The 27,668-nt window shown below is 40.3% G+C and overlaps 2 protein-coding genes across 4 annotated transcripts; both read left to right on the top strand.

Annotated features, from left to right (window-relative positions):
• The first annotated feature begins 7,305 nt into the window (after positions 1 to 7,305).
• On the top strand, positions 7,306 to 14,530 carry smfn (small fragment nuclease). The gene is made up of 7 exons (XM_060846836.1): positions 7,306 to 7,583; positions 8,972 to 9,055; positions 9,139 to 9,216; positions 10,483 to 10,594; positions 11,615 to 11,723; positions 12,834 to 12,887; positions 13,736 to 14,530. Exons 1-7 carry the CDS (start codon positions 7,332 to 7,334, stop codon positions 13,869 to 13,871), a joined length of 825 nt encoding a protein of 274 aa, XP_060702819.1. The 5' UTR covers positions 7,306 to 7,331; the 3' UTR covers positions 13,872 to 14,530.
• A 2,024-nt stretch (positions 14,531 to 16,554) lies between these two features.
• Positions 16,555 to 26,866, top strand: LOC132829571 (mth938 domain-containing protein-like). Of its 3 annotated transcripts, none has more exons than XM_060846820.1 (5): positions 16,596 to 16,624; positions 17,355 to 17,405; positions 21,838 to 21,979; positions 23,459 to 23,554; positions 25,266 to 26,866. In XM_060846820.1, the coding sequence occupies exons 3-5, from the start codon at positions 21,848 to 21,850 to the stop codon at positions 25,404 to 25,406; spliced, it is 369 nt and encodes a 122-aa protein (XP_060702803.1). In that variant the 5' UTR covers positions 16,596 to 16,624; positions 17,355 to 17,405; positions 21,838 to 21,847; the 3' UTR covers positions 25,407 to 26,866. The 3 variants fall into 3 exon arrangements, with proteins under 3 accessions (XP_060702804.1, XP_060702803.1, XP_060702805.1); XM_060846822.1 differs by having other exon boundaries at positions 16,601 to 16,624; positions 17,352 to 17,405; XM_060846821.1 differs by lacking the exon at positions 17,355 to 17,405 and having other exon boundaries at positions 16,555 to 16,624.
• Positions 26,867 to 27,668: the final 802 nt, after the last annotated feature.

Genomic DNA, 27,668 nt, shown 5'->3' with positions numbered 1-27,668 from the left:
TAAAAGAATGATAAATAATAAACATTTTTTCAGCACTTTGAAGTCATGTAAAGAATTTCAGATGGGAAAGAGTCCGATCATACTGTGGAAAGGAGCCTAATGGCTTGAGAGAAGAAACTTGCAATCTGGCCATGAGAGATCGAATGCTCCAGTATCTTCTGCCAGATGGCAGGAGGGAGAAGAGTTTAAATGAGGGGTATGTGGGTCTTGCACAATGCTCTTAGCTTTTCGGATGCAATGTGAGGTGTAAATGCCTTTAATAGGGGGAAGAAAGACCCGATGACCTTCTCAGCTGCCCTCACCATCCATTGTAGGGTCTTAGGATCCAAGACAGTGCAATTCCCAAACAAGGCAGTGATGCAGCAGCTCAAGGTACTCCGAATGAACCCTCTGTAGAATGTGGTGAGGATGCGGGGTTTCCTCAGCCTGCGCAGAAAGTAGAGAAGCTGCTGGGCTTCCTTGGCTATGGAGCTGGTGTTGGCGGTCCAGGTGAGATTCTCCGCCAGGTGTACGCCAAGAAATTTGGTGTTCTTCATGACCTCCACTGTGGAGCCGTCAATGTCCAGCAGAGAGGGTCAGTCCACGCCTCCTTAAGTCAACAACCGTTTCTTTGGTCGTGTCCATGTTCAAAGACAGTTTATTGGCTCTGCATGAGTCTATTAGCCATTGCGCCACCTCTTTGTATGCTGACATGTCGTTCCTGCTGAGGAGACCAACAACAGTTGCATCATCAGCGAACTTGATGATGTGATTTGACCTCTGCATTACTGCACAGTGTTAGCAGGGTGAACAGCAATGGAATGAGCACACAGCCCTGTGAGGCCCAGTGCACGTTGTGATGGTAGAACACAGAACATAGAATGGTACAGCACAGAACAGTCCTTTCAGCCCACGATGTTGTGCCAAGGATTATTCCTCATCATCATACTCTCTGTTCACCTGGCGCTTTATTCTCCACTTGACTCTTCTTCTCACTCTCATCCTACATGGATCTCATTTTCGTTCACGTGGCATCTAACTCCTTCCTTCACTCGTTTCTTGCTCTTCTCCTTCACTTGGTATCTTGCTCTCCATCACTACGCATCTTATTCCCTCCTTCTCTATCGCTTTCTGTCACCCAGTTTGTCACAATATTCCTGAACCCAGACTGGAATCAGAGATCTCCATCCTGGACAAATCATCAATTTTGTTGTGATCCAGACAGGACACCACCATCTTCAAACAAAAATGTTGTGAAGAGGTAGGCAAGACCCAAACTTATATATTTAAAGGCAAGTTTAGGGCATTGTGTTTCAGATGAAATTCGATTGGTCCACTACTAGGCTTAAAGCAAAACACACCTTATTCTTACAGTTCAAATACAAATGAAAAGAAGAACTGGCATAACTAACTCTATTGAAATACATTCCAAGATGACATCTTATTTAACTGCTAATCCTCAGCTGTTCCAGTATCCGAAGCATCCTATAAACACAGCCTTGGACAAAAATGCGTTTATCAAAACAGTTCTGGATCACATCTCCTGCCTGACTCCAGTCCAAGAGAAAGCAACACATGCCCCTTGGATTTTTAAGAGGAAATCTCTTGTCTAAGACTTCATTCTAGCAGTTTGGAACTCAAACATTTAGTTCAGTGTCCGCGGAAACCTTCTTACTGACCAACTAAAAGCAAAAGTAAATACCACTCTGTCTGTGACAGCCCTGATGCTAACCACTTCATTCGTTGCATTCACAAAATAAACCCAAAGAGACTTCAAAGGCTGATATCAACTGCCTGTCTGAAGGATACATTCTAACACCATCATGGCAAAATCTCTCTGCAACAGAAACAGAACACATCTCACTTTAAAGCATAGAACTGTTATACTGACCACGTTCACTTGACATCTGACTCTCCACATTCACTAAACATCCCGCTGTTCTCCTTCACTATTTCAATCGCCCCTTCACTCAGCGTATTGTGCTCTCTATTCACTTTACTTATTTTCCTTTTGACTAGTGTCTTCTGTCTCCTATTTCGCATGGTGTCTCACGCTCCTTCACCTGTAATTACACACTATCCTCCACTCAGGATCTCACTCACTATTTCTTGGAATTTCATTCTCTCATTTACTTGGTGTCTTTCTCTTCTTTACTCAGTGTCTCACTCGCTCCTTCACTCGGTGTCTCATTATCCTTCACTCAGTAGCTCACTCCCTGCTTCAAATTGCATGTTACTCCCCTTCAGTCAGCATCTCAATATCTACCTCTCGGTACCTCAATTTCCCCCTTCAACATCTCATCCTCCTCCTTTGCTCAGTGTCTTGCTCTCCCCTGTCACTTTGCGCCCTGCTCTCCTTCATTCAGCAACACACTTGTTCCTTCTCATGGCTTTGTGTTCTCTTAGTTCACTCAGTATCACACTCTCTCCTTCACTCGTACTGCTGTCCCCTTTCACTCAGTATCTCAGTCCCCTTTCACTCAGTGTCTACTTCTCAATTGGTGACACATTTTCCACTTGATTCTTCTTCTCACTCTGATCCTACATGTATCACGTTCTCCCTCACTCGGCATCTCCACAACAATATTGATGATTTGTCCAGGATAGAATTGGGAGGCACGGTGGCACAGTGGTTAGCACTGCTGCCTCACAGCGCCAGAGACCTGGGTTCAATTCCCGACTCAGGCGACTGACTGTGTGGAGTTTGCACATTCTCCCCGTGTCTGTGTGGGTTTCCTCCGGGTGCTCTGGTTTTCTCCAACAGTCCAAAAACGAAATGTGCAGGTTAGGTGAATTGGCCTTGCTAAATTGCCCGTAGTGTTAGGTGAAGGGGTAATGGTAGGGGTATGGGTGGGTTGCGCTTCAGTGGGTCAGCGTGTCTTGTTGGGCCGAAGGACCTGTTTCCACACTGTAAATAATCTAATCATTACCTCTTTGCTCCATGCCTTGCTCTCTTTCTTCACTCGATATCTCTTTCACTCTGCATCTCCCTCCCTCCTTCACTCGGTGTCTCGCTTTCCTTCACCCACTTAGTCACTTTCCGTCACTCAGCATCTCATGTAATATCTTCATTCAATATGCTGCTCTCCTTCACATCTTGCTCGCCCACTTCACTTGGTATCACATTCTCCCTCCTCACTTAGCATTTTGCACTCCTTCAATCAGTACCTCACTTTCCTCTTCATATGGCCTCTTGCTCATCTTGGTCACTCAGTGTCATGCTTTCCACTTCATTCCATATCTCACCCTCATCACTTGCTACCTCAGTATCCCCATTTGCTCAGCATCTTAATCTCTCTGTTCACTTGACGAATTATTTTCCTCTTGACTCTTCTTCTCACTCTCATCTAACATGTTTCTCATTTTCCTTCAATCGGGATCTCACTCCCTCCTTCACTCCAGTGTCTCGCACTTCTCCTTGAACTGGTATCTTGCTCTCCTTCACTCTGTATCCTACCTCCCTCCTTTACTAGGTGTCTTGCTTGCCTTCATTCAGTTAGTGACTTTCCGTCACTCAGCATTTCATATAATCCCTTCGTTCAGTGTTGCCTCACCTGTATTTCAAATCTTGCTCTCCCAGTTCACTCAGTATCACGTCCTCCCTCCTCTCTTGGCATTTTTCTCTCCTTATAACATCTTGTTCTCCTTCTTCACTCAGTGTCATAGTCTCCACTTTACTCAATGTCTTGCTCTTCTCATTCAGTCAGTTTCTCCTTCACTTGGCACCTCGTGCTCTCTGTCCACTTGTCGACTCATTTCCCTCTTCACTCGGCATCTCACTCCCTCCTTTACTCCATGTCTCACGCCCTTCCTTCAGTCGGGGTCTTGCTATACTTTAATTGTCATCTCAGTCCATCCTTCACTGTGTTTTACTTTCCTTCACCTGGTCAGTCACTTTCCATTAGTCAACGTCTCATGTAACATCTTCCGTCAACATTTTGATCTCCTTCACTTAACGTCTTGCTCTTCTACTTCACTCAGTATCTCACTCTCCCTCTTCGCTTGGCATTTCACTCTCCTTGAGTTAGCAACATACTCTTTCCTTTTCTTCTTCATCTCACTCTTCTCCATCACTCAACATCTCACCCTCTTCCTTCTCTCAGTGTCTCGCTGTGCCCTTTCACTAAGCCTTTCCTTTCCTCTTTCTCTCAGTTTTTTCCTGTCCTTTCACTTGTTTCATTCTCCTCCTTTGCTCAGTGTGTCTCACATTTCACATGGCATCTTGCTCTCCTTCAATCGGCGTCTCATTTTTCTCTCCTCACAGCATCTTGCTTGCCCTGTTCCCACTGTGTCACCTTCTCTTTACTTGCCAGCTCTCTCTTCCCCATTCATGCATGGGCTGGCTCAACCTCTTCACTCGATGACCTCTCTCGCCGGCTCACTTTCCTCTTGAATTGTCTTATCACTCTGTTCCTTTGCATGATGTCTCAGACTCCTTCACTCAGCATTTAGTTTTGTTTTCCACTCAGCGATTTATTCTTCTTCACTTGACGTCCTCTGCTTTTAATCTTAACTCAAACTCTTTAATTTCCTTTTCATTCTCAAGCTAATTTAATTATTTTGTTCTTTGTTCCCCTGCAATTATCTTTCTTTTGTTTCTCCTTCTTTCCCCTTTGTCATTCCCTCTAATTCAATTTGCTTCATTTGCTAGTGAATTTTGGAGATCTCTAATAATTGCAATTCCATTTTTGGCTATTGGAAATATTGAGGTCTTGCTACAATTATCTTTTTACTCACAGACACAGGCAACTCCATCATCAGCTGGCCTGCCAATTCCAAAACTGTGTCCTTATTCACCTTCTGTAAACCATCCCAAGTGATGCCTTCCACTTCCAAAGACACCGAAAGAGCCATTATTACACAAGGCACACCTTATTTTCACCAACTGATTGCAACACTTGAAAAGAGAACACTATTTTTTGGTCCAATATTCCAAAACCCAAACTGGAATCATTAGATTACTTACAGTGTGGAAACAGGCCCTTCGGCCCAACAAGACCACACTGACCCGCTGAAGCTCAACCCACCCATACTCCTACCATTACCCCTTCACCTAACACTACGGGCAATTTAGCAAGGCCAATTCACCTAACCTATACATTTTTTTTTGGACTGTGGAAGGAAACCGGAGCACCCGGAGGAAACCCACGCAGACACGGGGAGAATGTGCAAACTCCACACAGTCAGTCGCCTGAGTCGGGAATTGAACCCGGGTCTCTGGCGCTGTGAGGCAGCAGTGCTAACCACTGTGCCACCGTGCCACCCAATTCTATCCTGGACAAATCATCAATATTGTTGTGGACCAGACAAGCACCCCTATCTTTGAAAAAGCTAACTTTTATATCTATTTGAAGGCAAGTAAAAGGCACTGTGTTTCAGATGAAATTCAACTGGTCCACTACAAGGCTTAAAGCAAAACACGTTATTCTTACAACATAGTTAAAATACAAATGAAAAGAACTGACATAACTAACTCTATTGAAATATAAACTAGGATAACATCTTTTTTAACCACTAATCCTCAGCTGCTCTGATATCCACAGCATTCTATAAACACAGCATATGACAAAAATGCCTTTAGCAAAACAGTTTTGGATCTCACCTGCTGCCTCTGACCTGTCCAGAGAAAAAAAACAATATGCCCGGTTGGATTTTTGAGGAAACTTCTCCTCTAAGACTTCACTGTAGCAGCTTAGAACTCAATCATTTAGTGTGTCTGTGAGAGCCCTGACACTACCCAATGCCAGTATGTCCTTCCTGAGGCATGGAGCCCAAAATTGGTCAGTTTCTAAACGTGGCCTAATTAGAGCTTGATAAATTCTCAAAAACACATCGCTGCTTTTACATTCCAACCCGCTTGAGATTAATGACATTACATTCGCTTTCTTAATCACGGACTCAACCTGCAAGTTAAATTTTAGAGAATCCTGGGTTACACTCCCAGATTCTTTTATACTTCGGCTTTATAAATTTTCTCACCGTTTAGAAAATAGTTGATTCCTGTATTCATTTTTCCAAAATGGAAGACCTCACATTTGCTGACGTTGAATTTCATCAGCCATTTCCTGGATCACTCTCCTAAACTGTCTAAATCTTTCCACAGCCTCACTGCCATTCACAATGGGATCAGCCAGTCCCCATCATACAGCTACAACACATCACCTGCTCAGCCAAAACTACTTAATTAACTTTTACATTTGGCATCATTCACTCTATTATTGTGTCTCACTTATTTTCTCTCAACCTTCTTGGTCTCTTTCCCCAATGGTGTCACACTCTCCCTTTCCCATTTACTCAGCATCTTGCTCAGCCCTTCTCACATTCTCCCCCCCCCCCAGTGTTTTGCAATTCTACACTCACACCTTTCATCCGGCATCTCACTTACTGTCTCATTCTCCCTCTTAACTGAATCTCATTTTTCCTGCTTCTCACAGCTCTCTCTGAGACCACGTTCATTCTACATCTCGCTCTAACTCTTTACTCCAGGTCTTGCTCTCCCTCACTCTGACTCAAGCTCTCTCCATCGTATGACCCCAAGCTCTAGCCTTCACCCGGGTGTTTCACTCAACTTCTTCGCTCCATGTCTTGCTTTCCCTTCCACCTGGGAAGGGCTTATTCCCAGAATGAGGCCTGGACTATAAATGTCTTCAAGGCAGAGATTGATTAATTCTTGCCCTCGCAAGGAATTACGGGGCTACGGTGAGAGTGCGGGAGGTGCTGTTGAAATGCCCATCAGCCATGCCTAAACGGCGGAATGGTCTCAATGGGCCCAATGGCCTTATTCCCACTCCTGTCTTATGTCGATTCTCCTGCTGCTCGGCCTGCTGAGCTTTTCCTGCCCCACACTCCTTCACTCAGCGTCCCCCCATTCACCCTCTCTTCCCCCTTCATGCACTCTCCTTCATCGGCGTCTCACATTTCCCTTCAATTAGCATCTCAAGCGCCCCGCTTCACTCCAGAATCTCACAACTCTGCCGTGACTTTTTTTTTTGTTTTCTCTCTCTCTCGGGAGCGGGCGAAGCCAAAACCCCGTGACGCACAGAGGAGCAAGAGAGCCCCGGGCCTTGAGGGGAGCAGGATAGCCCTTCATCCACATCCCAGCGAGTGCGGCTGGGAGTGGGGAATGTGGTCACCGTACACTGTGTGTGGAGTGTCAGCGCCACTGAGTGTTTTGGCGGTCACCACTTGGCGACATTAACCGTCACTCTCTGTGGAACCGCGCGCCTTCCCGCTCAGCGACAGCCTCCCGCTCGAGACTCCCGCCGCTTTGCGACACTGCTGCCGCGAGGTGGGCGGGGCGCCGTCGCCAAGCTGCCGTCGCTCAGATTGGCCGTGCCGGCCGCCGGTCATCGATGCTGCGACTGCGCGTTCTCGGTGCCGGCTTTAAAGCCGCCGGCGTGTCCATCCCTTGCAGCCGGCCGTTCTGGGACTTTGCTCCGTGTCCCGGCTGCCTCCGCTCGGCCTACCCCTGCTTCCAGTCCCCGCTCAGTCGCAGCGAGCGGGAGCCGCTTTCACCCAGCTCCGACTCGCTCCTTTTAGCGCGGTCACACGCCACCATGGCAGCCCAGAGCATGGCCAAGAGGATGGTCTGGGTGGATCTGGAGGTAACTTTTACCCCAACCCTCACCCCTTTCCCTTCCAGCCTGCTAGAGCCATCTGATGGCAAACTAATGTATCCCTGGGGACCAGGAGAGAACTGCCGCTTTGCATCAGCCTCTCCTCACTTTAAACAGCATTTGCAAAATGTTTTCTACAAATGAGGATTTCATTTTAGCCCAGTTGTGAATAATCTTTTAATTCGTCCAGCTTTTCACTTTGCTTTTTCTGCATTTTGATCTCCCCTAAAGTAGCCCGAACATGGTCGTTTCCAGAGACTACTTACAAAAAAAAACGTCCCGCAATGATCTTGTAATAGGCATGATTTGACAAGGAAACCTAGTTTATGGTTTTAATAGATCCGACCCTAAATTAAGAAATGCTTTGTGCTATGGCATATGTGGCGTTTGTACTGTGCCAGAGAGAGATGATGCAAGTTTACCCAATGGTTTTTCTGCAGTGAGCTGCATTATATCTGGCGTGGTACTTGCTATTGGATGGTACACTTTTTGCACAAAAAGTCAGTAACTTGACCATGCAAACCGATCAACTCTTCTTAGCTTAAAGTATTGGTACTCGGGACCTATATAGGTTTTCTACCTGGGTGGGAAATGACGTGTGCAGCTAAGAAGCAAGAATTGATGGAATGAAAAGGGATCGAATTACATTTCAGTTTGATGGCCTGGGTTCTAGATTATAAGCACTTTATTGTCTCCTTTGCTAGCCCTTTAAGATTATGAATGATTTGTTCCACTCCAGATAGCTGTGTAAGATTGGCAGACACTGCTGTCTGTAAAGTAGGTGGTGCCTGGAGGGAGGAAGAGTTGAGTCCATGACTTGTGCACCTGTTCAATCACTTAGCTTCACTTTTTAGTGTTCCTGATGAAGTCTTTTGTTATGCTTGGTGCCTTCCTGAAAGAGCCACCTTCATTTTAGGTCACTTAAAAGGATCTCCCATGAACTGGGGGTTTGATCTCCTTCTTAGAAGCTTTCAGGATATGTGCTTGGAGTATACCCATCTTGTGCAGTCAGTACTATAGTCATCAGATTGACTATTACTTTAATAGTTGATATGAAGGCATAAGTCATTTAAGTTTTATGTGAGGTGGTGTTTTTGGAAACTGGTTCACTTGGGGTTTGTTGATGTGACCAGTTTTAGGTTCCTCAACTAGCCTGTTCTGTGCAGAGCTGTGTCTCCTAACTTGATTAGAAGTGAAGTATAGAGAACCAGAATAATGTTCTGCCTTTTGTAATATGGGGTGTAGCTTTTACAGAAGCTAGCTATGATGCAATTAATACTTAACCTTTTTTTTATTGTGTAAGTGCCAGAAAAGTGGGAAAGCTATGTAATTAAAACTACAATGTGGTCTGACATTTTGCTTTTATCCCTAAATAGATGACTGGATTGGATATAGAAAAAGATAAAATCATAGAAATGGCATGCATTATAACTGATGCAGATTTGAATATTTTAGCTGAGGTAAGGTTTCTTAAAATTCTGGTGTCTTTAAATGGTGTCTTTTGTATGTGTTTTGAAACATTGTCCCTGTTACTTTCTATTAGGGTCCACACTTGATTGTTAACCAACCAAATGAGCTATTGGATGGCATGTCAGAGTGGTGTACAGAACATCATGGAAAGGTATGTGGTTGTTTACTATTTGTTAGACTGTTTGCCCACAAAAGCATGAAATACATTTAGTTAATTTATGTGGAGAAAACAAAGATGAGAAAATAAGTGTGAATGACTAAGACACTTTTGCTTTGAATCTGTAACTGAGTTCACAACATAACATACATTGGTGCCAGAAAAATTATTCACTAATTACTTTTCCTCCGTTCTAAAACTCCCTTTTCACGCAATAGCACCTTTTTTTTTCTTTTATTTCAAATGACTTCAGTAAATCAAGTAAGATTTTTACCTTTTTTTTTTCTAGTATAATTTCAGTTCCATGTATATCAGTGGATCAACCTGCCCTGTGGCAAAACCGATTTGACAGTAGTTTCTAGATTGGCATCTGTAACAGTGCCGGAGGTTACTGTCAAATTTACCCTATAGTAATGTCATTGCCAGTGGCCTTGCTGTTTATTGTTGCAGCAAACAGTGATGCTGAAGTATCCATATAATTGTTGTTATTATTGGAAGGGCAGAATTTGCTATTTTCAAATTGGTCAGTTGTTCTGAATTGCATCTACACTGCTCGTAATCTTTACTCACTGGCATCAATTTTTTTTTCTTGAGAACTTCACTACTTTTATTTTTAATACTTTCTGGGATGAGGGTGTCTGGCTAGGCAGTTATTGCGCATCTATAATTGTCCAGTGGGCAATTGAGTCAACCATGTTGTTGTGGGTCTGGAGTCATATGTAGGCCTAATCAGGTGAAGATGGCAGTTCCCTTCTCTGAAGGACATTAGTGAATCGGATGAGTTTTTTTTGACAATGGATTCGCGGTCATTACACTCTTTAATTCTAAAGATTTTTTGAATTCTCCAAAATACTGTTTGGGTCTGTGCGTTAATAGTCCTACATTATAATACTACAAGGCCATCGACTCTTGCGCACTACAGGAGATATTAATCATGTCTTCATACATTATTCAAATTAGTGGAAGAAAGAGTAAAGGATGTACTATTTAATGGGCAAAAGTGTCAAATGTACAAAATGGAAACAGACCCTTTGGTTCAACTTGTCAATGCTGACCAAATTTCCCAACCCAATCTCATCCCATCTGCCAGCACACGGCCTATATCCCTCCAAACGGTTCCTATTCATCTACCCGTCCAGATGCCTTTTAAATTGTACTGTTGAGTTGAATTTGAAAGCGTGACTCAGTTTGAATTTCTGTGATGGCACGTGATTACCACGTTAACAATGTGAAACATGTATATTTTGATCTTTCTTGCAGTCAGGCCTCACACAGGCAGTGCGTGATAGCAAGATCAGCCTGCAGCAAGCAGAATATGAATTTCTGTCTTTTGTACGTCAGCATACGCCACCAGGCCTCTGTCCTCTTGCAGGTATGGAAGATTCAAATAAGGTATTGTATTGTCTTGTGTAGGTTTCTTCATAATGCTTGGTGTATAATTACTTGGCGCAGCACAGGTGGATAGGGTGGTGAAGAAGGCACATATTATACTTGCCTTCATTAGCAGGGCATAGAATGTAGCAGCAAGCAAGTCTTGTGATAGTTGTAAAATGTAGGAACACCATATGCAGTCCCGGTTGTCACGTTTTTTTACTTTTAGAAAGAAGTGGTTGCACTGGAATGGGGGCAGAGAAGAATCAACAAGATGTTGCCTGTGGTGAGAAGTCTCGGTTACGCGAAGAGACTGGATAGACTGGGTTTATTTTCCTTGGAGCAAAGGTGGCTGAGGCAGGCGTCCGATATGATGTACAAAATTGAGAGGTGTAGACAGAGTAGATTGAGAATCTCTTCCCCTTGGCAGACATTTTCTAAAACCAGAGGGCATACCTTGAAGGTAAGGAACAAGTAGTTTCAGAGGAGGTATGAATGAGGTTTTCTTCGCCCAGAGTGTGCAGATATATGAAATATGTTGCCTGGGAGTGGTGGAGGCAGGTACTCTAGCCACACTTAAGCCTCTAGATCAGTAATTAAAATGCCCAGGCAATATGGGTCATGGACCAAGTGCAAATAAATCAGTATAGTTATTGGTTGACATAGAGATCATAGGCCAGAGGAACTGTTTTCCATGCTCGAAAGACTTTACATATTTTAAGGAAATTTAATGATTGTAGCAAATATTCACTTTTTTTATTTAATACCTAAAGAAGCAAAGAATCACTGAGAATGGGCAAATAAACCAAAAAATGTCGCGAATAAGGGGTTTTTCTTTGGACAAAATTGTACTGGGGAAATGTTTATAACCACCAGCCTGGTCATAATTGGATGATTCATACACTTCTGATGTGCGAACACTAAATATACAATTGCATGAGCTTACAACCTTCAAGATGAGTGAAAACCATTCAGAAGGGATGAGTGTAACAAAATTCATATTCCAAATGCTTATTTCTAGGAAATTCAGTCCATGCTGATAAAAAGTTTTTGGACAAGTATATGCCACAGTTCATGAAGCACTTGCATTACCGAATAATAGATGTTAGCACTATCAAAGAATTGTGCAGGTAAGATGTTTCCTGTTTTAGTCAAATTTTGAATATTACTGAACAGTAATGATATTGAAATACAATGTGAAGATGAATGAACTTGAGTGCACTGCACTTTTGTATGCTTCTGATTTTTTTTTTTGTTGGCGCCAATGGTATCACCACTGCACAGGAGTAAGTTTACTTGATGCATATATCTGCATCTAGATTGCTATTGTAGGAGACAGACTGCAGACAACAAGATGCTTAACTGACAGCCATGGTAACGATAAAATAAACTCCTGTCCATAATTAATATCTATAGGAAAGATGCTGTTTAACTTCAGAGGGTGCAGAAAAGATTTACAAATACATTGACAGGACTGGGAGGTTGAATTACAGGGAAAAGCTGAATAGGCTGGGTCTGTTTTCCCTGGAGTGATAGGTTAAGGTATGACCTTTGTTGAGAATTATAAAAGCATGAGGGACATGGATAGGGGAATAACGAAGACCTTTTCTCCTTGAATGGGAGAGTCCAAATGAAGAGGGCAGATTTGAGGTGAGGGGAAAAAATCATAAAGGGTCTGAGGCATGACTTTCATGCAGAAGGTGGTGCATGTATGGAATGAGCTGCCAGAGGAGATGAAGGTGGGTACAATTATAACATTTAAAAGGCATCTGAATTGAAAGGCTAGAGGAATATGAGCCAAATGTTGGCAAATGGGACTAGGTCAGATTGGAATGTCTGGTCGGCATGGATAAGTTGGACCAAAGGATCTGTTTCCCTGCTGTGTGACTTGATAATATGAAGGCTTGATCTTGGTTTCTTGCTGTTTCTATTATTATTTAGCCATTTTACTTGCAATTTTCTAAGCTAAATGAGAAGCTTAACTACTGAGAAAACTCTTCTATCCCATTTTAACCATTCTATTGTGACATCAAAAATAATCCTTGCTAACTGATCTCCATTTTGAGTAGTGTTGATACTTAAGCCTTTTGTTTTCCCCCAAGCTATCAATTTCTAAAATCTATAGTTTTGGTTCCAAAGAATACTTTCATCATTTGATGCTGTCCATTATATTAACCCCCCACCGATCCGTCAGCCTAATGAGTCATAAGAGTAAATGTTCTTTGTTTCGGTATTTTTAGACGCTGGTATCCAGATGAATATGAAGACGCACCAAAGAAGAAAGCATCACATCGGTGAGTAATGCCTGCTATTGCTAACTATATTTTTGAACATTCAAAATGAGCTGTTTATTAAATCCTTATTTATCATGAAACATTAGTTTTAAATATAGATTATGGATATGGGATTCTGTAATTTTTTTCAACCCCTTGAAAAGCTATCTACTCCTGATTCTTAACAGCTATAAATATAACAACTGGGCAGTATTTTTTCCAATGGAAGTGAAATTTTGCCAATGCCAGAAATCCAACTAGCACTGAAAATGCTTGAAAAACTCTGCAGGTCTCATTGCAGCAACTGTGGAGCTCTCTGAAGGAGAGTCACATCAGACTCAACATTAATTCTGTTTCTCTCTCCACAGATGCTGTTGAAGTTTTGTCAGCATTTGCTATAATGCTCATCCTTTTCAGTTTCTTGACTTTCTACATAACTGTTTCTATTTGGCTGTATCGTTACCTGTCCAGAAGAAGGCTGCACAAATTTCTTGTATGAAAAGATCTTTGTGGTGTTATTGATCTGGTCCCTTAGAACTTTGCACTTTTTAAAAATGTAGTTGAAATTAGGCAAACTTCTACAGTGTAGAAGTAGAACACAGAATGATTGTCTTTTGAACAGATAAAGACAACATCAAACTTTGCTGCCGTGTCCACAGTCATGATCTAGACTATTCAATCAAGGAACAAAATTTGTCTTTTGTTGATAGTCATCTTTTGAGAATTGTACTGACGTCTCTGAAAGTATGATCCAACAGAACCGTTTTACCTTTTTTGCTGAGAACACTATCCAAGTGCATAATTTTGCAAGCTTTTGTCACTTTTGCTACACAAGCTAACTGTAATCCTTAAATTGTATCATCTTTCAGAGCACTAAATGACATCCGTGAGAGCATCAAAGAGCTACAGTTTTACAGGACACATATATTTAAAGAAACTAAAGCAGATGAGAAGAAAAGAAAAACTCATCTAGAAAATGGTGACAATAACCAGCAAGAGAGCTAGAACTAAAGGATTGGCTGACATCTGGAAAGCTCATCCAGAAAATTCTATGCCTGTTTACATTTTTTGCTTCCAGTCAAGTGTTGGACACTTGAAAGTAAGCTCTTTTGTGACATGTAGTGGTTAAAAGCAGTATCTAAATTTCTTTCTGTTGTGTTTAGCCCTTTTTAGTTGGACTTCAATCAAATTTGTAATAAAGCCAGTCAAGGCTTCATTTTGTTTCTTGCAGTTGGAGTCTTTGGCCTATAGATCAACACAACAGCATTATTTTAGAACACCGCTGCTTTTTTTATTTCACATTTTTCCCATTTAAATGCATAATAAATCTGACCATTTTCTGCTTCAATTTCTAATTCAGATTTCAATTTCAATGTCTTTGGAATGATTTGGTTTACAATTATTTGCAATTTAGAATTTATTACTGCATATGGTGTGACTTCCTTGTTTCTTTGTTGCTGATTTCAACTTGCCAGAAACTAGTTAACATTTAATCATGTTGAAATAGTGTACATAGCATTTCTGATTTGACTAACAAATAGTGTAAACACTCTGTAAACCCTTCATTATCCTCAACTTTGTTAGCACATTGCATGAAATTTAAAAATTAAACCTTGAAAATGCACTATTTTTATGCAAAATAAACCCTGCCTGTTACAGCAAAAGGTCATGTCTGTTTTAACTTTGAAGAGTGGAGTACAGGAGATTTGAGATAAAATGGTTCTTCAACCAGCAATAACCTTTTTTTTAAAATTATTTTTAAAGACATCATTTCCAGGGTGCTTTGGAGGCATTTTGTAGCTTGATGTTGAGTATAAGGAGCTAAGTGATTTGAACCTTACTCATAAGTCTCATGAAGTGGAGGGGCCAAAGGGCATAGGTTTAAGGAAATCAAACTCTGGACTTAAATTGAACTGACAAAGAATATTCGGCTATTTACCAAGACCGGTTTCTCAATGATATTAGTTTTGTGCAGATTTGTAACACTACCTCCAGTTGCTTCACACTTAAGGCATTGGGATTAAAGGTGAGACAGATCAGCAAAGAAGGAAAGGAAGCAAATTCTGCATTCAGTACCCCACTGCCTGATCCATATGGGGAAAAGATACCTGAGTGAGAATCAGCCAGTGCAAGAGCATGATCCATGATCAAAACTTAATGTTAAAACATTTAACATTGGTGATGGAAATGACCAGTTGCTGGTTATCAGGAGGTCCTTTTAAATTCGAATGGAGAGATTTAAGGTTAAGCTATGAGCAACAGGGGACTTTGAGCTGCTGAGCACCAGAATTAATTCAGGATGTGGATATCCTGCAGGCTTGTGAAGCTGTACATTTCAAAGGGACAGGCCATAGAGCAATTTGAGAAATTTTGAGACTTGAGGCCTTTTTCTTTCCCTGGTCGAGTGATCCGTATAGGGATTGAAGTTGGGACACTGGCAAAAGTGTTAAGGATAACCTTAAATCCCCTGTGTGTAGAATGCAACAAAGAGGGTGAGATTATAATAATTAGTTTCTGTTCCCTTCTATAAGTTTCCATTTGTCATTGTTTGCTTGTCTCTTTGTTACAGTAGGAATTGCGTTTAATCTGATTTTGATTATTTGAGTAGGTGGTGCTAATGTGGCTTGCTAAGCCTGCTCTGTGATTATGGTCATAGCTAATCTTGGGTGTCAACCTCACTTTCCTGCCCTCTTGCAATAATCCCTTAATTCTATGTGAGACCCAAGAATTTGTCCATTCAAAGCATAAATGTACTCACTGGTGATTCCAAAACCTTCTGGCACTGAGAATTCCAAAGACTCATTTAACTGCATTTTTTTAAATGTTCATCATGAATATTTCTGTTCCACTAAGCTCTAAGATTGAAAAATGTGCCACTTCTGTCCATAATGTACACTCACCAAAAGAGTCCTGGCCTGCTCAGAAGTGTGTTGGGTTGGTCAAGTCTAATATAAAGCCAACGTGAATGAAATTTGTGGCAGCAGTTGACTTTAGGTAGGGTCAGCATTTGGTACTGTTAGAGGTGGTAGCTTATGGTGCTTAAACTCATCTTTACACCAAAAACAATCCAAGCTAGCCTCAGTCTGTTCATGAAGAGACAGGAATCAGTCATGGAGGAGCAAGCTACCCATGGTCTCAAAATCTTGCTTTTGAACTTCACCTCCCCCAATTAAATCTTATGATGGCCTTGTGGGAATGTGACTGGACTGTTATCCAGGAACCTAGGTAATGAGCTGGGGACCCACGACTGAATCCCACCAGGGTAGATAGTGGAATTTGAATTCAACATTTTTTTAAAAATCTGGAATTAAGAGCCTAATGATGTTTATGAAATTGTGGATGCTTGTAAAAATCCGCCTCTTTCACTAATACCCTTAAGGGGTGTGTTTGTGGGGGGGGGGGGCACTAAGGTGCCATCCTTACCTGGTCTAACCTTCATGTGACTCCAGACCCACAGCAATGTGGCTGAATCTTAACTGCCCTCTGGGCAATTAGGAATGGACAATAAATGCTGGTTTGGCCAGCTCTGCCCTCATTCTGTGAATGAATATTTTTAAAATGCAGATAAATTCTGTTTATGCAGCACTAGGTGTGGAAGAGATGTGATGAGAGATGCTGCTGGGTTGAAAGGGGAGGTTGAATGATTGGGCTTGCAATAGAAGTATTTTGCGAGATGTTACTATGACAACGGTGGGTGTGGTTCTGAGGACAAGGGGCTGGTCTCCAGAAATCTGAGCTTCACTCTCGGCTGTCGGGAGGTGAGTGCAGGGAGGGAGTTTTCAAGTTGCTGCTGATGGGAGTTCGTCCCCAGCCGAGAGGAGGGTCTATCAGCAGCCGGACCGTGTGAACCTCTTCCCCCGGCCTGTGGTTCGGGTGGGAGGGATAGGTCGCTGAGCTTCTCTCGGTGTCCTCCAGTGCCCCGGGACCACCTCTAGCTTCACCAAAAACACCAGTACATGTACAAACTCGCTGGTCAGCCCAGCTGACAGGAGAAACCACATTCGATATGAAACATTACTGCAGGGATCAGTTGCCACGTTGGCAACTTTCTGGATTCATTTCCAGAACAGAAACAGAAACTGCACCAGTTCTGGCAGCTGGCCAAGTCCTGATGTTGCATAAATTTCCACGTTTGAAACGCCTTTTTTTCCCCAGTGACTTTGTTGTCGTCTTTACTGGGTTATTTCGGATACGGTATTACTATTTAAACGGATGACTTTCAGGTGCATTTTACAAATATGGAGACTTCTATTTATTATTCATGCCAATTAATTACTTTTTTTGAATGGAATGGGAATCTCAGGCCAACACCCTGCTGCTATTAAAATAATTCTACATTAACTATACTTGTGGACTTGGGAATATTTAAACGTTGCTTATGTCATTTTGTACGATTATCTCAAGTTACTCTTCTGTGTCTTTCTTGACATTTTCCTGTTATCTGATATGAATTCATGCGAAATCGAAATTTCTGGAAACGTTCAGCAGGACTGGCATTTTCTGTGACCAGCAAAACAAAAATTCAACTTGATTTCAATGGTGAGGAAATTTCTAACAATAATTAGGCATTTGATAAGGTTCCCCATGGTAGGCTCATTCATAAATTTAGGAAGTATGGGATACAGGGAGATTTGGCTATCTGGATTCAGAATTGGTTGGGTGACAGAAGGCAGAGAGTGGTTGTGGATGGGAAGTATTCTGCCTGGAGGTCAGTGTTAAGTGGGGTCCCACAGGGCTCTGTTCTTGGGCCTCTGCTCTTTGTAGTTTTTATAAATGACTTGGATGCAGAGGTTGATGGGTGAGTTAGTAAATTTGTAGATGACACTGAGGTTGGAGGTTCGTCGATAGTATAGAAGGCTACTGCAGGCTGCAGCGTGACATAGGATGTAGAGCTGGGTTGAGAAATGTCAAATGGAGTTCAACCTGGATAAATGCAAAGTGATGTATTTTGGAAGGTTGAACTCGAATACTTAATATAGGATTAAAGACAAGATTCTTGGCAGTGTGAGGGAACAGAGGGATCTGGGTGTGCAAGTACATAGATCCCTCAAAGTTGCCACCCAAGTGGATAAGGTTGTTAAGAAAGCATATGGTGTTTTGGCTTTCATTAACAAAGGGATCGAGTTTAAGAGCCGTGAGGTTTTGCTGCCGCTCTACAAGTCCCTGGTGAGACCACACTTGGAATATGGTGTCCAGTTCTGGTCGCCCTGCTATAGGAAAGATACAGAGGCTGTGGAGAGGGTGCAAAGAGGATTTACCAGGATACTGCCTGGACTGGAGGACTTGCCTTATGAAGAAAGGTTGAATAAGCTCAGACTTTTCTCTCTGGAGAGAAGGAGGAAAAGAGCAGACCTGATCGAGGTGTGCAAAATAAAGAGAGGAATAGATAGAATCAATAGCTAGAGACTTTTGCCCAGGGCAGGATTGACTGGTACGAGAAGTCACAGTTTGAAGATATTAGGAGGAAGGTATAAAGGAAATGTCAGAGGTAGGTTCTTTATGCAGAGAGTTGTGAATGCATGGAATGCATTGCCAGCTGTGGTGGTGAAAGCAGAATCATTGGGGACATTCAAGCGACTGCTGAACATGCACATGGATAGCAGTAAGTTGAGGGGTGTGTAGGTTAAGTTACTATATTTGACATGAGGATTAAATTTCGGCACAACATCATGGGCCAAAGGGCCTGTTCTGTGCTGTACCTTTCTATGTTCTATGTTCTATAATTGGGGACAAAATTAATATATAAATGGAGAAAAATAGGTTAATTAAGGAAAGTCAGCAGGAATTTCTTAAGGAAAAATTATGTTTAACTTTTTTTGAAGTGATCAGAAAGAATTACAAGGAAGTAATGCTGCTATTGTGTGTATCGTCTTTCAAAAGGCATTTGATATAGTGCTAAATGACAAGTGCTTGAGTAATGTTGTAGCCATGAAATAAAATAGGCAGCAGCAAGATGGCTGAGTGATACGAATTAGAGACTAATACTTAATGGATATTCTTTGGATTAGAGGGAAGCTTTTAGTGGAATTCATGCAAAGGGCCAGTATTGGAAACAACATTCCCTCTTGGCTGCGCAGCTGCTGGGAAGCTCCATGGATGTCAACTTGCTAAAGCATGGTTTCAGCGTCCATAGGCTTCAGAAGGACTGCGCAGCAGCAAGAAAAGTTGCAGGAACAGCGATTGGAACCCTTGATTTTCCTGATTTATACTTGTGGCCTTGATCTCAGTACAGTTCCAACAATTGCAAACTGTGAGGAGATTGTTTAGAAATCGAAAACAGCATAGACATGGAATTGGTAAACAAGTGACAGTTAAAACTCATGAGAAATGTGAAGTGATTAATTTTAATAGGAAAAATGTTGTGAGACAATAAATTAAAAGTATGTGAGAGATGTGGTGAAAAGGATGTGAAGGTATTGTAATGGTGTAGAAGAGATTCACAAAAACCATTCAGGGATGAAGAACTTCAGCTAAAGTTGAAGAAGTCAAGACTATGATCCTTGGAGAAGAGATGCTTTGAGCTGAGGTATTCTAAATCATGAGGGGTCAACAGAGGTGATGGGGATAAATTGTCTCAACTCATGAAAGGATGAAGAACAACAGGATACAGATTTAAAGCAATTGGCAAAGGAAGTAAAAGCAATATGAGAAAAAGCTTTTTCATGCAGTGAGTGGATAGAGTCTGGAATGCAATATCTAAAAGTGTAATGGAGACAAATTCAATCAAGGCTCAATTAGAGACCTGTTGCAAACACAATAGGCCAAATGACCTTGTTGTGCACTTCTAACAATAATGTGATTCTAAAAGTTAATATACTAACTTTTCAATGAAGCTTTTGGTCAGCTGCTGTGAACTTTCACTTTAGCTCAATGTCAAAAGTATTTGTTGATGACTAATTAAGCATCCAGAGATGTTTTACTGTGGTAAAATTGCTAGTTAATACAAGTAGTTGTTCTGAAAGAAATAGTGAAAGAATGAAACAATAGTCACTGGCAAAGACCATCGAAATATACCAATTACAAGATATCCTGAGCTGGATAGATGTACTGAGTAAGGTGCTACAGGAATCAGTGCTGGACCTTTATTATTAATTTGTGGAAACAACTTAGATTCAGAAAAAGGAAATATTATTTATTAAAATTCACAGAAGGCACTCAGCTGGAGCAGGTGGACAACTGAAGCATCCATTGAATGAAAGAAGCACATAGATAACATTGACAAGTAAGCAGAGCAATCATAGATAAAATTTGGTGAACTATTTAATCTTGGCTGAAAGAATGGGAGACGCATTCAAATGATAATGAACATAAAAGGAGAAAGTCTGAAAGAGATCTGGAAGCAATGGCCTATTTGACATGTGTAGTTATTTGCAGAACCACAACAAATACAAATAATGATGAGCAGTACTATCAAATTAGTAAATTTATGTAAGGAGCAAAGATTAATAGTTGAATTGCATGGGAAAGTAAAGACAAGGGAGGTCACCATTTCATTTTGTTTATTCTCTCATAACTGAATTACAAAAATTGTAAGCTAGATAAATGTAGACGGTAGGGAGATGAGGCCATATAAACTCGTTTAAGAATGAAGGGAACATCTAAAATATAAATGCATTAATTTTAGTCAAATGTTTGTTGAACACAAGGGTACCTGGGCACAAAAGCAAAAGGCAAGATCAAGACTTAGTATCTGGAACCACTTTATCACACGAAGCATGATTCACACCTGTGCTGGCATTCAGGCTAGTGTGCGCAGAAAAAAACTCAAGAATTAATCAATATATATTTTGATGATGTGACTTTAGTAGTCATAGGTTTCTATGAAAGATTTGATGTGTTTGGATAAAATGGCTTCACACTTATGTAGTATCTGTTCAGCTGTAACTATTATTATTTCCATTATGATTTTCTTCCTCTTCTTTTGGGAGAGAATGGCTCCAGCTCAAGCCAGTCGATGCCAGTACTGCTTCAGTGTCTCACCCAAGTGACTTATTCAAATGTAAACATAGTGAGCAGGCAAACTAGTAAGCCATCAGGATGATCACAGCCTGATCCTATTGTTATCCAATGTTCAAACTCCCCTCGTTAAGAGTCCAAAATATTTAAGCCTCTCTATTGAACAATTACTTTATTGCTTAGAGAACTAAGAGCTCCTGTTGCTTAGATCATATACATAGTTATCTGTAAATGCAAGTTGTGATCTGAGTTGTTAAATCTGAATGAGATATTAAAATAAACAGAACCAATGCCACCTAATTTACTTATTACAATTAAATAGAAATATGATAATATGCGACCATGTAATTGGTTTATTTTTTGAAGTAATATAATATTATAAAGAGAAAGCACATGATTGACTTGAAAGTTCAACATAATCTGGTGCCTTACAGTTTGGAAACATTTGAGGTTCAACATAGGTTGCTGGCCTTCCTAAATGCAGATGTATTGACACTTAAAAAAACAGCAATGGTTTAAGAAAACAGTACATCTTCTAAAGGCAATCATTGATCGAGGTTAAATGCTGGTTTGGTCAGTGAAGCCCACATTCCCAAATTAATTTATAAAAAAATGGACCAGAGTGGGTTAATCAAGTTGAGAAAGAGCTGTAGCAAGGGTGCCTCACTATCCTGGGACAGGAAAAGGAACAACCGTGAGATTTCTGTTGATGTTCTCTTTATCTTTTTCTGGTCAAACAATTGACGAACATTCGCTGTCTGGGCCTACACAAGTAGTTTCTTTGGAGGTCTACATCTGTTGATCCATACCCGAGCATGAGAAGAAAGCCATTCAAGAAAAAAACAAGATAAACAAATCTCTGTAATAATTAATCCCTCTGCTGGAAGTGCTGATGCCAAACATTCCAGTGATTCATTTGGTCAAAAGCTTCGAGCTGTATTTCAGACCAAATTGAAACTTTACAAAATATGAAGTTGCTTTGGAAGCTTAAATGTTTGTTTTCCTCTCCCAATAGTGAGTGAACCATGACTTCACCAACTATTGCCTCATTAAGGTGGGGCGAAATGAAGGTTGAGGGCAGTGACACTCTATACAAAGATTGTAAAGTCTGGCCAGGAGGAAACCGAACATGGGACTGGAGAGAGACAGGAACTCGTGTGAGTAAAGATTTACTGAAAATTGTTGAAAGTCATGGTAATCCAGCAAACTGCAGTTTAAAACAGTATCATTTGTACATATTGTCTGCCGTTGGATTGCATGAAAGGATGTTGTCTACAGTGAGAAGGGTTTTGTGTAGTACAGTGTGCGCTGTGAACATTGATTCATAGAGTTCTTCTATCAATTCCATGTTCTGATGTTGTAATGTTTGCAGTCGAAAGATTTACTTTAAATTCAAGAAAATTCCTATCGAACAAAAACAACAAAAAAAATGAATACACTAAAATAGAAACTAGTTCTGAAGAAGGGTCACTGGACTCAAAATGTTAACTTTGCTTTCTCTTCATAGATGCTGCTGGACCTGCTGAGTTTCTCTGGAGCTTTTTTGTTTCTATAACATAAACACAATCTTCAGCCTAAACGAGTGCTTCGTAAAGCTTTTCACACTGTGATGCCATTTCAAGACTTGACAATTGTCATGGCCCCTCAGTAAGAATTCGGAACTGGAAGGGGAACTGCAAGACTGAGATCACAGCTGTAATCGCTTGGTTGAAGCTCTAGTATGGCCATTGCTGTCTCAAGAGCTCAACCTCAAAACTTCAGCTCACAATCCCACATAGTGTCCTGATCCCTACTTTGAGACTCTGAACCTAAACAATAGATACTCGATAAACAGCATTAAACTGCTTCATTTAACGTTTAAAGGAGATACTTGTAACAATACATAAGTGCAAGGCAGAAATAATATTGATGCATATCAATGTATTCTTCATACTTAAAGCTCTCTAGTTACACTACTTTCATCCTTTTTTCGACACTGTCACTGAAATGCATTTTGCCTATTATTTTTTTCCTTGTGCGTGTATGTTTTCATCTGTACAGTATGGTGACATTCTGCATGTCTTTCAGATATAAAAGAATTCTATGAATTAAAGTTTTTGGTTGAAATATATCTGTGGTGTCTATGACCATTTTCTTTCCTGATTATACTTTGTTGGAAAATTTTACCGGAGAAACCAGAACACTTTAATTACCCCTGTGAATCCAGTTTTGTTTTTAAATGGTAATCGAATGGTCTCCTTTATGGTCAAGTGCATGTGCTAAGAATTGCTGCCATGTTGAGGTTTAGCACTTCTATATAGGGCCTGACCTGTAGCCAATTAGCACATTGGCTCCTTTAGCTGAAATGAGCCCTGATGGTTGAATTCTCAAAGTATATTCCAGGTGTTTATTTGTGTGACTAGTTTCTGTATGGCTTATCTCTGGAGACCAAAATATTGTAGAATGGGACATGTACAATATTTTAATGGGAAGGCTTCTGAGCTTTGAGGCTTTCAACAATCACTGCACCTACCATTCAAAACCACCAGCTGAAGAGAATTTAATAAGCCCTGAAAACCCTTAGTGAATAAAAAGAAAGTTTTTGATTTTGTGGAATTGTAGTTTGTGCTTTAAGTCTTGACCCCATGTTTTTACAGCATACACCTGGAATTCAACCAGCTGATGTTACTGAAATTGTTAACAAAGGTATTCAGACACTAGTAATTGGAAGGGGAATGGACGAAGCATTGCAAGTAAGTATTGTGTGTTTTCAGAGAATTATAAGTTTTGAACAAAAGGCTCATTAAGTTCACTTGCTGTTAGTTTTGAGGTCATTGTCTTTTTTTTAGATGTATTTTCTTCTTCACAGTCCATTCATTAGACCATTTTTTTCAGATTTGGACATAAAAGTGACTCATTGACGTGTGTGTGTGTGTGTGTGTGTGTACATACATGATTTATCTGAATATTTTGAAGGCACGACTGTCAATTTTAAAATTCACTTATGGGACATCAGAAAGGCCAATGTTTATTATCCATCACTTGCATTTGAGAAGATTATAGCAAGCTGATTTCTTAAACCTCTGCAGCTCATTTGGTTCTAAATACTGCAACAAAGCTAATTCAGCTCTTCTGCTTTTCCTGCCACAATTGGATAGCTTCCTACATCATTTTAGAGAGCTGTTCACATTCAACCACGTTGTTGTGGGATCTGAATCTGTGTCTCCAGACAATTAACCTATCAGTCTAGTAACATCACCACTACAATATCCATTCCTTTATTATTAACCTTAAGTAACCATAAAGTTGTATACAAGTATCCATTTGAGAATCTTCATAGAGCAAGTTTGCTGCTACAGGAAATTAGCCAGAAATTCCTCTGAATCCCTTTGGAATGCTATGGTAAACCAAGAAGCATCAGACTGCTGATCACTAGTTATAATAAAGAAGGCCCTGAGATTAAAATATCAAAAGATATGTCAGATCACGCTCATCCAATCCAACATCTTGCACTACATTACTGAATATATAATGATGCTAGTAATATAGGCCTCAGCCTTGGCTCAGCAGCGACTGACTCCCCTTGTGTCAGAACATTCGTGGTTTTAGCTCCACTACAAAGTAAATATGTAATCACAGCTGGGCCCTCTTGGCGTGTAGTGGTAGTGTCTGAGTTCAAGTTCCATCTGCTCCCGAAGTGTATAATAACATCTCTGAACAAGTTGATTAGAAAAATAGGTTGAATAAAAAATTATAATCACAGCTGATAGTTCAGTCTGGTACTTGGGGAATGCTGCCTTGTCAAGTTTTCAGCTTGTTAAATCAAATGTTACCATTTTTTAAAAAAGGTGAGTGAATTTGACCTTTCATCAAGCTAAATTTACTAACATTTCTAGATTATGAAATGGGGGTTAGAGCACTAGAAGAGGTTATTTGATTCATTATATCCATGCTGGCCCTCACCTAGACAAATTCAAGTTGTTCTGTTTCCCTACCTTTCCCTGTACCCCTACTTTTTTTTTCCTCATCAGGTGCTTGTCAAATTCTCTTTTCAACATCCCCACTGTAGTTGCTTCAACCCTATTCACATTACAGGAACTATTCACTGCATTTAGAAAATACTCATGGTGATTACTTTTTGATGATGTGCTGGGAGTTATTAGTTGCCATCAGTTTATTATCACATTGAATTGAAATGGAATATGAATAGATTTTCCAGACGGCATCCAGTTTTTTTAAAAAAGTGCTACTTTGGAAATGAGTGTACTAGTCATCCTGGAGCTCGCTTTTAAGTTGTACAAGACAAGTCAGACCAGTATGCATCATTTTTTTTTAAGTTATCCATTTGTGAAACGGCAATCAATTGATTTGTTATGGATTCAGATTTGATCCAAATCAGTAATGAGCACAGTTTCTTTCATTGAAGAGGCATCATGGAAATCTAACTTGCAATGTTGATTTTAGGTGCCTGAAGCAACTCTGTCCTTCATCAGAAGTAAGGGTATTGATCCTGTGGTTCTCCAAACAGAGAAAGCTGTGCAGCAGTACAACAAACTAGTGAAGGGAGGTGTTGCCGTTGGAGGAATTTTCCATTCAACGTGCTGAAGCATCCAAGGACGACAGGAGAATATTTTGTTCTGTTTTAGGTGGTAGTTTTAGCACTCTGTTATGATATTTCATGCACAATACAAAAGCACATTACTTTTCAGAACACAAACTTTGAGTTAGAGCAGATTTTGAAAACCATGTAAACAATTAACACTATTCAGTGGCCTACTTTTGCAACTAAAATGATTATTTGGACTACAATAAGCCAACGCTTGAATTTTTCCCCTGTTTCAATGAATAATAAATGTTCCTTGCTACTTCCAACTAATGTTTATGTTGAACTCCATTGTGTATCAGCGCTTGTCTTGGATGTCACATGCATTGGCTTATTCAATGTTTTGAACGTTATTATTGAGTATTATTTATCTTGTTTATATATAGCCCAGAATTGTGTGCACTGGATATTTATCTCTTTGATTAGAATTGACTCTGGGCAATGGAGCTAATGATAAGACCTAAATACCTTTGCTGCAACCTACTGATAATGTGAAAGTCAACGGATCTAACCACATTTTAACTGTCCTCATTAGTAAGCACCAGCTGTAACTATGATAACTTTGGCACATCTGTCCTGAAGGTTATTACAGTATCAAGAAGACAAAACCCTTGCACAGTAACCATAACAGAAATGCTTCATAAGCAAATACAACAGTCCTGGACAGAACATCATGTACACTTCCCATGAGTCACGTTTCACAATCGCACATATACTTTATTCCAAGTATTTCATAGAATCATAGGATGGTTGTAGCACAAAAGGAGGTCATTTGGGTTGTTGAATCCATGCAATCTTTTCACCAGTTACATGAATGACTTCTCAAATATCACAGCTTGAAGGATTTGGAGATTCATACAACATTGTACAAGGTACATTGTCACTGTGCTCTCAGCCCACATCAGTTTGTTTAACATTTCCACAATAAAGTTTGCTGCAAAAATTGTTAACAAATGACATCTCATATGGGCTGCTGGGTAATCTTTAATACACAATCTTGTTTAAATTCATTTCTCAATTACAAAAATATGTCTGGTGCTGCATTTAAAGAAGTTATTGGGCACATTAATTGTCTAATGGTAATAGGAGAAAGCTGAAATAAATTCTAAAGGATTCATTAGAGTAGAAGAAATCGGTGCATTCTAAAAATGTTTCGCCTATAATTTGAAAAGACTAACCCACAGAGCATATTCAAATAAATTTTAGTTTCAAGTTGCTTTGACATTGACTCACCAAGCCTGGTGTAATTGAGGTAACGCCATGACCTAAATTATTTCCTGAGAAGCCACTTGTAATTTGGAAAGTAATGAATCAACTAAAATGTAAATGTTCCCATCAGTAGTACCAGCTGTAGCCATAACAACTTATTTGCTACAACTGCCCATAAGGATTTTGGAACATTTAGAGAATAGAAAACCTTCACGCAGTAGCTGAATATAATATTACAGCAGGGAAATATCATTCTGGTTTTACTGGGTGTGATTTGTAAATTTGCTGCCATTAAATAAAACAAGATTGAGAAATCTGCTTTTCCAATTGAGTAAAAATTGAAAAGTTTCCTGTTACTTGTATTCGGAACACTTGCGGGTCTGACTGCAATGATTCAATTGCTCTTGAATGACGTGTTTTTTACAAACAGTGTTACACCAGTCTGGCTAAAGGTGACCTTGGATTAGTAAAGTGGAGATGCTTTTCAAAATTTGAAAGGTTTAATCAGCTAATTACAATACAACGAATATAAGTTTTGGAACAGAATTATTACAGCCCATCAAACTTGCTCTGCCATTCAGTAGAATTTTAACTTTATTTTCTTGCCTGCAATCCATATCCTTTGTTCCTCTGGAAAAAATCTGACTATCTCAGCCTTAAATATCTTAATAGTGGAGCCCCTGAGGTAGAAAATTTCAAAGATTCATAACCCTCAAAAGACATGTCTCCTTAGCCCAGTACTATGTTATCCTAAGTTATCTTGAGTTATCCTCCTAGTCCTCAGATGCAGCAACCAGTCAATGGCTACCCTGTCAAATCTTGTCAAAACCTGAATGGTTCGATGCAATCGCCTCAATGCATTGCCGGAAAGTAAGATAATCTAAATGCCCTAGAATGTGCCTTTATCTTCTACCAGAACTTGAATAGGGTTATTTCAACTCATGTTCTGATTTATACAGTAAAGATTTACTGAAAAATATAAATTGCTGAACAGGTTAAAAAAAAACCTGTTTGCGATCTATTCCGATGGCAATGTGGCATTCTTTTTTTTACAG

Source organism: Hemiscyllium ocellatum, chromosome 29 (assembly GCF_020745735.1).
Source record: "Hemiscyllium ocellatum isolate sHemOce1 chromosome 29, sHemOce1.pat.X.cur, whole genome shotgun sequence".
Classification (NCBI taxonomy): Eukaryota; Metazoa; Chordata; class Chondrichthyes; order Orectolobiformes; family Hemiscylliidae; genus Hemiscyllium; species Hemiscyllium ocellatum.
The sequence above is the reverse complement of the archived record's forward strand: the minus strand, read 5'-3'. Positions and strand labels throughout refer to the sequence as shown.